The following is a 12122-nucleotide window of genomic DNA, read 5'->3' on the forward strand; positions in this document are numbered from 1 at the left end:
TATTTAAGTTGTTATTGTTCCTAATGTTCAATAACTTTTTTATTTTTGTAAACAATTGTATAAATTTTGCTACTTTGCTACTTTCTTGCTAACAAGGAATTAAAAGACATAATGTATAATATTTATTAATAATTAATATTTTGAAATTAAAAAATAAAGCAAAGCGTTTATTTTTATAAAATATTTTCTTTATTTTTTTATTAATTATTTTAATAAAAACATATTACTTCTACAACATAACAATACAATAATATTTCATTAAAAGTACATACATAAATTGTGATATTATTTTAGTATATGTATATATATCTACATACATTATGTAAAAATAATATAGAATAAAACTGATTTTAATGGTGCAATTTCTTCAATGCGTCCATCAAAATTTCTATTTCCTGATTCACATTATTTACAAGAGCTTCTACTTGTTGTTTGCTGTCAATAATACTGATACTCTGTGTATAAGGATCGTATCTCACTCCAAATTTTCTTGGTATGCTTTGAGCAAATTTTCTAAAATATAAAAAAAGTTAATTATTTCTAAATATCTATCTACATTAATAAATTTTCATTTAGAATTGTACAATTTGAATGATAACTCCAAAGATGTAATGCATTTTATGTATATAAAGCGCGTTATACTTTACGTGAAGTGTATTATATCTTTGCGTCATGTAATGCTAATATTGGATACAATGTGAAGAAAACAAGTGTTTGACCTGGGGCAAGATAGATAAGAATGGATCTGCGACACATTTATTTATTGTTCCTGTACTCACGTCATCTTTTCTTTTGCGTCCTCAAAATCCTCAGCAACATAGTATACGGGTTGATATTCCGTTATCGGATATTTCTGCAATGCAGTCTTCGGTGGGTCGAAAGGTCGAAGCTCTGGCTTGCTGCTCAAACAATATTCTAATTCGCCGAAAGATGAGAGTAGACCAGCTCCGTATGCTTTTAATTCTCCATTTTGACGACATATTCCGAATTCTACCGTGAACCAAAAACACTACAAAAACAAGTTATACTTATAAATAAAATTGAATAATAATATAATTTGACATATTATTTATAACATACTATATTTTTTTCTTAAGTGATAGTGTTCTTTTATTTTCTTATTGTTAGCATACAAACTCTGATATTATTAAGAAGTCAAATCAACAATAATAGTTAGACTTTTTAATTATTTAGATTTTTATAAGGAAACTTTTATCACATATTCATATAGTAACTTATAATACCGTTGCAAGTTTCTCTATATATTCATCTGGAGCACCAAGAGATGCTAAACCAATAACTTGTGAAAATTGTGCAAAAGCTGGATCGGCGAAGAGTGGCACATGACCCAAAATCTCATGGCACACATCCGGTTCTGGAGTGTAAAGTGGTTTACTGTTGTGTCGTATGTATTGCGTGCTGTGAAACACTCTAAAGGCTAATCCAGCTAAAAAATCACGTGAGGACAATAGTCCTGCCACTGGGCGAAGTGTAAAGCCGGTACAGTCTATTAAATCGATTAAAAGATAAAAAATATTATAGAATTAAATCACGAAGATTGAATTTTGTATCATTGAATTGCTTCATCAACTAATAATCATCAATTTATTTCTTTTATAATACAGAAGAAAGAAGAATTGATTATTTAGTAGCAGAATATACATATTATATCATTGATGTAAGTTTAAATCAATTTTAAGACTTTTTCTTTTATCTCATAAAAACATTAATGAAATATTACCTTTCAAGAAATTGGATATATCTTCTAGTTGAGGTATGTTGTCTTCTCGGTAGCCGCAATTTTCAACAAGCAGTGGAAAAACGTGGTTATGCTCTCTGCACGCGTATTTTGGGTAAAGCTTAGTCAAGCTTTTGAAGACTACTCCCCATGTAGCTATTTCTTCAGGCGTGTATTCCACTTTTGGGATAGGTTGTCCGCTAATATGTATGATACGTATATACAATATTACATTTCTTTTAATTTGTATGCATTTTAATATTATATATATATATTTTTTTTAATAGTTTTATTTACTGTTTGTAATGATAAGCAATGTCTGCAAAATATTTCCTTCTTTTTCTATATACAGGATCCGTAAAACCAGGATGATCACTGTCAAGTTCAGCGCCATAAGACAAAATTTGATTAGCAAATTTATCGAGATCGCGTATTCTCCTCGGAAACCATGGTACTGTATTCATATTGTCTTTGTGATTTCTGAAAAAAAGTCACTATGTATGATTTTATTATTTTAACCATATAAATATTGAAAAATTGAAATTACATGTATAAATAACGAATATCTGATTGAATAGATCGCATATTTATAAAGAATTATATAGCATCATATATGGCATTCGAAGCACAATAATAATTGAGAAGTGAAGAAAAATGACAAAATAGTTTTAGTCATCAACAATTTGTTATTCTAATTTTAATATGCAAACTTAAAGTCATATTTTAACAATTAATATTTATTTATTATTATTTAATTGTATGTATCACACAATTCTTGAAGTTGAAATGTATCTTAATGTATAATTGATGTTCTTAATTGATTCAATTATACTTTTCAATTAAGAATATTAAAAATTATTACTATTAATGACATATTAATATTGTAAAGAATATCAGAAGAATTAAACATTTTAAAGTATCTAAAGTCTTAGTTGCGATACCCATTTAATTAATCCTAAAATAATATTTAACTGTTATGTTTCAAATTTATTATGCTTCATTTATTACAATGAATCATATTATATTAATAATTTATCCAAATTGATAAACGTTTTAGATAGATATATTAGACATAATAATACATGGTTATGTGTTTGTATACATGTGTAATAAATGTGCATTGATATTTTATATATTAAGAATTTGCTATATTCTCGAATTTATGGTTTAATTTTAATCAAATGTCAAACATACATAAAAATTTTCTAAGAATAATGGTAAACATACAGTGATATAAGATAATATAAGTATAAGGTAAATACAACATAATTTTTAAGTACTGTAATCAAAAAGTTAAATAATTCTGTATGTGATGGTACCAATAAGAAATTAGTAAACATAATTATTAATAAATAATTAAACATTATTACTCTATGTGGCAAGATTATTGGAAATCGAAAAAGTATATTATAATAAATTTTGAAACAAATGATATAAACTCTTACCTGGAAATTATCGAAAAGTAGCTACATTGATCTCGTAAAGCTTCAATTGCAGAAGCTATATTACCTCCTGGTGCACAGTCCACCATAAACTCATAACCTGGTCGTCGAAGAGAACTTCTGGATTCAATGTGCAAGAGATTTACTTTGTGTTTCTAAAATAATACGCGTGCCGTTAATTTACATGTGTTTCAATATATTCTTTAATCCATAAAATTTTACCGCGAAGAGTTGAAGATATTTTCCCAGCGAACCAACTTCATCTTCTTCTTTCGGAGAAAAAATTAAGCAAGTGCTTTTAGCTGAATCTCTGCCTTCTTTGATATAATTCCCGCCATGAATCAGTTTCGGCTAATAAGCATATTCGAGAATATTTATAAGATTAAATAATAATAATTTTCAATTTGAATAATTTTGAATATATTAATTTTTTGTAGGATTATTTTAATGTTTTTATTTTAATGTTTGTCGTAGAAATCAATGTTTTAATATTTTCGATAATTTTTAAAAATAAATTTTGATAAAAATAAAAATACAATTGTTACTTTAAAAGTGATTTAATAACATTTATTGCTAATAATTTATTTGATAAAAGTTTTTATAGAAATGGAACATGATACAAAGCTTTCTATTATATATTTGATAACGTGCAATAATGCACGTAGATTTAAGATCAATACTTTTGTTTAATTAAAAGACACATACCACTACAGCTGTCATTGTACAATTAAATAATAACATTTTTTTAATAGAAATTTAATAATTTCAATATTCATTTACGTGCAAAGTAAACTGACGGATTAAAAGCATGATTGAGCGATCTTTCCATATATACGGTTGCAAGAACTCCCTCTCCTGTTTTAGATGAAATAATTGATGGAAATTCCAATGCATTGAAAATCCTAAAGATTTTTGCATATATAATTTCCTTATACGTGCACAGAACGATTACATGAAGAGCAAAGAAAAAGGAATGTTTAAATAATAGATCAAGTTTTTTATTTATATAGAAAAAGAACTGCAAAAAAGTACTGCAATCCGTGAAAGGATTTACATCATTTTGATTATAGAGAACAGTTTGGAAGTCAAGGCCGATTTCTCCTTGGAGTTTCTTTGAAATGGAAAGTTTCATCATTTCACTGACATTTATAAATGCGTTATGTAGGTAAATAAATAATTATTGTATAAAAAAAATTTTTAAAGAAAAAAATTTTGATAATTATTTTTTATTTTTATAATATTATTGTTAAAGTATGCAAAACGATAAATTCTGCTGATTGATTAATGAAGTTGTTTGCGACATTCAAATATGATGAAATGAAATCACTTATTGCATGTTTGCAACAAGTGATTTTATTTCATCATATTTTATCATATGTTTCTAAATATGTTTCTAAAAATTCTTATTTGTCCTTAGAATTTTATATATCTCTTTTACAACTTTAGTTGTTTTACGTGTATACATTTACGTCATTTGAACTCTTTAAACTTATACAAAATAGTAGATAAGCTTACTCACACATTTGATATAATTAATCATGATTAGTAGGATTGGCTAATTTATATGATGAAATTACAATGACGTTAATCATGTTTTATTCATAAGTATTATCTAGATTCATAATATTAGTTAATATGTTGTTGAACTTTTATTTAAAAGTAACTCTTAACATAAAGTTTCAAAACTCTTTATTAAAATTTAACTTTTTACTAACAAAATTTTTTTTAATATTAATTCTACGTCGATTTACATTTAAACAAAAAACAATCACAAATGCTGATATAACCAATATTACTTTATTTTTCTAAATTGTAATAATTAACATTGTCTTATATTAATATTAATAAAACAAAGTATTTTTTAAATAATTGACAACGTAAAAAGAGTCACCTGTAGAACAGTTAGTTTTCAACCCGCTTTGGGTCCAGTTGGACTCTATTAAATTCGACATTGTTTTAAAGCTTATTAAATGTTGATTCCAAAACCAAGTTCAAACAAAGTGTCAAAATTGTTCCAAAAAATTTTTAAGTCAATTAATGGTAATAGATGGCGCCACATGGCTTATACAACAAGTTAAATAATTATTTTCTTGATTTTTAGCTACTGGGCGGACTCTTTTCTAACGTTTATCTGATGACCAGATTATATGAAATTTGAACTTGTCGATTTGTCTGAAATAAATAATTGTTTTTGGAACAGCTTCTGATAATATTAGATCTCGATCTGTGATTTATTAGTTGGTTTTTTCAGATATTCACAAACGCTTGTTCAATCAATTTAGAACTAATATGTTGTTTTCTTTTGTTATCTGATTTTGCAACTTCAAATTTTTGTCTCAAGCTGACATTCAAAGTGAATTTATTGCTTTACGGTTCTCCTTTTAGAGCGTTTTTGACACACTTGTTGGAACTTGGCAGAAAAGATCTTTGCAGAGAATTAGTTTCATAAGCTTTAAAACAATGTCAAACTGATTGAGGCTCGACTGGGCCAAAAAAAAAGCTGACTAAACTTTAGGTCACTCATTATTGTTCATATATTCATGTCTTTTTTTCTATATACCTACTAAAAAAATACTTCAAAAATTAAAATAAAATTACATGATCTTTTTTGCAAATTGCATAGTTCGAACAATAACAAGTATATTATTAATATTTGGTCATTTTAAACGCTAAAAGAAATCTAAAACGATATTATTTATATTTTTACTATAATACGGTTTTAAACATAAAATCGGGATGCGGTGTAACTCTTAACGACATATTAAATTATTTAGTACTGTTCCGTAAGACACAATATTAGCGTGATGATATATAAAGATTAGATTAGGTTACCAATTTGATAGATAAATATTTAATTTTGTGTTTTATTTTATCTTATACAATTTTTCAAATCTTGTAGTTTTAACGACGTCGTCGTTGATAAAATATGTCGTCAAGCGTTACGTTGCATCCCGATTTTAAAAATTCTCACAGTATCTTGTAGTATTAAAAAAAAATTTTTATATATTCAATTTATGAAGCTTTTTCATAAATTGAATATATAAAAGCAATTTATAAAAAAAATAAAACTTAAGATTTTTTAGATTTTATTAGTTTTTTTGAAAATATAAAATAAGAAATCTTAAAATATTTATTTTATTTAAAATTATAGAAAAATTCTTAAAAAAGTTTTTACTGGGAATATTTTTCATACGTAAGAAATATAGTAGATATTCTTTGTATTTTTTATTTAACATAAAACTCTAATTTTTAAACTAAATATAAATTATTGTTATATAATCATAAAAATATTGAATAATATCTTTATTTAATGTATATTGTTATACATTTTTATATATAGGTCTATATTTTATTATTTATACTTTTAACTAATATATAAATTGCTTAGGACTTAACTAAATAACTTAAGTATAAATAAGAACTTTAAAATAATAAAATAATTATAAATATAAATTTTAAATATTAATACAAATAATTGTAAATATTAAAAAAGTCAAAATAATATTGTTTTTTTACTAATAATTTTATTACTTTACCTTATCTGGAGGCGAACTGCTAAGGAAAAAGCTGTTATTTTCTATTTTCTCATCGTCTAATGTTTGTTGACGTGTTTGTGTATACATTGTCACGTTCGAAAATTCAAATATCAACGATTAATTAACTTATGTTTGAGATGAACTGAACTGTCTTTTATTCGTCCAGCGACGCGGAAGAACTGGTGCGTGAAACGGCTTGACTATCAGTTTTAACACGTTACGTGGTTGAAGAATATTTTACCGTTGCGAAACAATAAAAGCACTAACTGATATATGCAGCGAAAGTGCACTGCTGCATATATCAGTTACTGCTGAAGTACGTGGTAAAGAGTTAAGGGGTTATCAAAGTAATGCGTACCATAATGTAATATCTTTCATGGATGTTATAAGATTATTTATATTTCATTCACATAAATGTAATTATATTATTTAAATAAAAAATCTTATTTATTTCTATTTTTAATTACATTATGTTAAAATTTTTATTCATGTTATGCTAGTGTTTTAGAATTTATAATAAAATTTATGATGTGGAATTTAACAAACACAGAATGCACAGCACTATTCTTTACGCAAAAAACTTTTTTCTCTACCATAATTGTCATCGCAAGTAGTAATTTCTAAATAAGAATAATTTGAAGCTAAGTTATGTACATGAATCATATGGCACACATAATACTGTGTCTTAATATCTCTCTAAAGATATCACATATTTAGAATGCTTTCCCAATCAAAATCATGACCATATTGTACTTTATGATCAGTAATCACAATAAGCAGAACTACGAATATGATTCCAATGTTTAGAAATTCGAGTAGAAATACATATTTACTTATTTTCTAATTTATCTGATGTATAATGCATCACAATTATAATATAAAATCTTAAACAATATTGTCGCTTTATTTATATTTTTCTATATTGTTTTAAATTTTGATTAAGTTTTTCTAAGATAGGCAAAAATAATTATCTGACAAAATAAATCGAATAATCAAAAGACAACAACGCTTTTTTTCTTTAATATGAATTATTTATGTAGTGGAATTCAAAACATAATGGACATTCTAAGTGTTAAACACATTTTACACATTAAAAGTAATAAAGTAAAAGTAAACTGATTTTGTTTGCCACTAAAACATTTTTGGAATTTACTATAAGAAATACACAGGTTTTTCTTTTTTGTATTTTTATCATGCAGTATAAAACATAAAATTGTTGTGAAGTGTTAACTGGTAGGAAAGAAGCGGCAAAGTGGTCAGGCTCTGGTTTGCTAATTTTTTAAGCTGATTTACAATCGCCATAAAAGCATCAAAATTAGTGATTATATACTTTAACTATCCTAGTACATAATTAAAATTTTCAATTATTTTAGGATTAAGGTAAGTATCTAAAATATTGTATTTTTTAAAAAGTACTCAAGTGACTACTTTGCCCGCCTCTCCCCTACATTTCTCTATTTCTGAAAACAAATCATAAATATGTTATTTTCATAATTAAATTACATTTTGCATAAATTGTTTATTTCTTAAATGTATTGCTTTGATTCTTTAGTCTTTAAATTGCATTTATTTTTTAAATGTTTTGTTTTAGTTTTATTATTTTATAAATTTTGTTGTTTTTAAACCCTGTGGTGTACAAATTTTTCTGTTAAATTTAATATACGGAAATTCCTGAGATTGTTAATTGTAAATATTAAATAAAAATTAAAGTTTTTAAACTTCTAATTTCTTCTGATATCGCGATATGGTAAGCACTAAATTTTAATTAATGTTAGAGTTAATTTGTTTTATTTAGCTGCGTTTATTTATTTTGTTCGTAATATGCAATTTTCTTTATTTCATATGCAGGCGAATACTTTGGAGAATACAGAGCGCTTCCGGGCCTCGATTATTAACAAATAATTTATTTTCTAACATCATTGATCTTAGGAATTGTTCTTGTACTTGTACTTTTTCTACAAAATGCAAAATTAATTGTTTAGAAATTTTTTTTATACATATTCTATAAAGGGCGACAAAATGATACTTCCAAAACACGAATACTGTTGTGAATATAATTACAATGGAAAGAGAACTAATAGATATCGCGGAACATTACGGCATTGCAATTAAAAGTTGATAAAATTACACTTTTAATTATTTAAATAATTGTTTCTCGTGAATGAATCAACTGCAAACAAAAAGAAAATTACTACAACCGTAAAGATTTCAACATTAAAACCCAAAATCAGTATTAAGTATCACTAAATTTCATTTAATGTCACAGTTAATTTGTTTTATTTAATTGCTTTTTTGTGACTTTGTTTATGATATGACTTTGCCAGCATTGATGATATTGATGCTTTCAACCTTTTTTCTTTACATCATAAAATAACATGAACCTGCGTGTATTCATTCTGGTATTGATATCAACAAATTTCTCAAACGAGAAATATGATTAAACTAGTACCGTTATTTTCCTTTCGTTTGTAATTGATCCGTTTACAAGAGATAATTTTAGAATATAACGAAATTTGTCAGTTTTCAAGATATCTTAAAACTGATTGTAGGCTTCGTTTATAATTGTTTGTAGTGATTCTTTTTCTTTTATCGTTGAACCGTTTACGTGATATAATTATTTAAATCTTTTTTTGATAAAATAGTGGAACTTTATCAATTGTTTAAATATCTTAATACTGATTTTGGGTTTTAATGTTGAAATCTTTACGGTTGTAGTCATTTTTTTTTGTTTGCAGTTGATTCATTCACGAGATACAATTATTTAAATAATTAAAAGTGTAATTTTATCAACTTTTAATTGCAAAATAACAAAAATCAATTTTTAAAATGTCTTGAAACTGATTACGGGACTTTGTGTAGAATTGTCTGTATACTTATAGTGGTTTTCTTTTTTTTATTGTTGAATTGCTCACAATATAAATTATTTATTTAAACATTTGTAAAGTGCCTTTGCAACGTAAATACGTTTATATTGTTAAAGAATATAGAAGATATATTTTTCGGATCCCTTTATTAATTTTTAGCTCTTTATGTAGATAAAACTCTTCATGCAGAAGTTTAAAATATAAAATATAATTAATTTTTAAATATTTTATTTAATTGCACTGTAATTATAAGTACACAAGAAAAAATGTAATATAGCTAATAACATATGTAATTGCGGGCTGCCAACTACATAAAATACTCAATACAATAATATTTGTTATTAATGCAAGTACAATACTACAATATTATATATTATTATATTGAGTATATCTGTAATTGGCAGTCCGCAATAACATATCTTATTGAATATATTACTTTTTTTTTTAGTGTATACTACTCATTATACTTATAATTAAGAATGTCAAGGAATTAATTAACTGAGGTTATCTTAGAATTAACTTAGGATAAAAAATCTGCATTAGAGCATTTATAATGTATTAAGTTATAACATTAAGTTAAAGACTATTTTATTATATAACTTTAAATATTTTGGTTGTAGTATACATTCTTGGTTTATATACAGTACGTTGACAGTTGATCGTTGTTATCGTTCATCCTCCGAGTCTCGAACAGATAAACAATCTTGCCATTATTTGCAATTTATTATTATTTCTTAATACGAGTGATTCTTTACAAAGACTAATCAATCTGTTTAAGATTGATAAACTTCTATATGAAGAACAAATTTAAATAACAATGCAATATTTCAATAAAGTATATAGTAAGTAAGAATATGACACAAATATCTACAAATATGGTTAGGTAGGTAATAAGAAGATAGGTAGAAATATTAATATGTGTAGGAAAAATATAGGAAATGATTGATAGGGAACAGAGATAGAAAACGAATAGATGGAATACAAAATACATGGATAGGAGCACAAAAAAATTATATAATTAAAGCAATTATATTTCTTTAATCATAATTCCTATAACTAAAAGATTATGGACGTAGCACAGAAAAGATCCAAAAAATTATGCACATTATCTACGGACATCATCGTGGACATTGACTGTGTAGTTCAATTTGTACGTTTTGTACACGTAGAGACGTTAGTGAATGGAAATACTTAAAGCACTGAGACCACTCTTAAGTAAGGTTTCTCTTTGGTCCGAATAAATAATGAAGCGTACCAAATATATATACAAATTGCCTTTGGATCACTCTAGAGCGGTTATTTTTATTATTTATTATATTTATTATATTGAAATTTTCCGGTTATTCTATTCTTTTTAAAAAAAATTGTAGAAAAATTATATCAATTTTGACCGAGGTGATCGAATCTTAAAGACATATAATAAGGTTAATTTTAAAGTTATGTAAAAGAAGTAATCTCCTACATTATACTTTATTATAATAGCAAAATTAGTCGCAAAATGGAGATACACGTAATAAAAATGTTAATATGAATATTAAGAAAAGTTTATGCTGTAATAACACAAAACAATATTATTATTGGACAATTTATTTGACTAATTGTATTTAATAAACTATATAAAAATTCTTATCAATTGAATTTTAAATAGAAAAAGGTAATATAATATGTGAAATTAAGAAATAAAATAAAATAATATATAATATGTAAATATAAAATTTAAAAAATAAAACAATTATCTTTAATAATTATCTTTTATTAAAAATAATTATTTTACATTTTTAATATTAGTAATTTATTTTGTTACTATTTGGCAAATAAAGTTGTTAGAAATAAAATTTCTTTTTAAATATATATTAAAAATAACATTTTTATATTTATAATTGTATTTTATATTTATAATTGTATAACCCCCCAAAAAAAACTTTATATTAAAATAGATCAAATTATAGATCAAAGCAGAACTAATTTTAGAAACTGATTGATAAAACTTTCTCGGGCTTATACTTAATTTTGCTATGTTATACTTTTTTACACATTAAAACACGTTAACTTAGTTAAATAGCTTGATCTCAATATGATAATTATTATTTGTGCGCGCGCGCGCGCGCGCGCACGTGTGTGTGTATGTGTATGTGTGTGTGTGTGTGTACAATACATTATCTAAGTGTCTTCTTATGTTTTATCATTGTAATGAGCAAAATAACTCGTGATGTTATCCATCATGTTGGCCACAATAATCATGTAGCATGCAAGTAATGCCAATATAAACTGAAATATTCTGAGCAATATTGTGATTAATCTTATCGAATGTTTGACCCATGTTTCACTCGTGTATGTAAGCGCTACAGACAGGACATTGGTCTAAGGTCCAGGACGAAGGCAGGCTTTGAAATGGAATTTGTGATTAAAAAAGTTAAATATAATATTTTCAAGTGTTAAATTTCACCGTTATGCTCTTAAATTTAAAACTTGACACTCATACAAAAAATTAAAATTGCAACTCCGCTTGATGTGTCACAATATTCTTTACAGCTTTAAAATA

General features: G+C 25.3%; 1 protein-coding gene across 1 annotated transcript; it reads right to left on the reverse strand.

Moving 5' to 3' along the window:
• Positions 1–42: 42 nt before the first annotated feature.
• LOC105834905 (protein henna) lies at positions 43–6918 on the reverse strand. The gene is made up of 8 exons (XM_012677754.3): positions 6717–6918; positions 3403–3531; positions 3184–3335; positions 2036–2218; positions 1742–1938; positions 1245–1507; positions 780–1009; positions 43–513 (listed from the first exon to the last, which is right to left on the reverse strand). Exons 1-8 carry the CDS (start codon positions 6801–6803, stop codon positions 351–353), a joined length of 1404 nt encoding a protein of 467 aa, XP_012533208.1. The 5' UTR covers positions 6804–6918; the 3' UTR covers positions 43–350.
• Positions 6919–12122: the final 5204 nt, after the last annotated feature.

The sequence above is a fragment of the Monomorium pharaonis genome, chromosome 2 (genome assembly GCF_013373865.1).
Source record: "Monomorium pharaonis isolate MP-MQ-018 chromosome 2, ASM1337386v2, whole genome shotgun sequence".
In the NCBI taxonomy this organism is placed as follows: domain Eukaryota; kingdom Metazoa; phylum Arthropoda; class Insecta; order Hymenoptera; family Formicidae; genus Monomorium; species Monomorium pharaonis.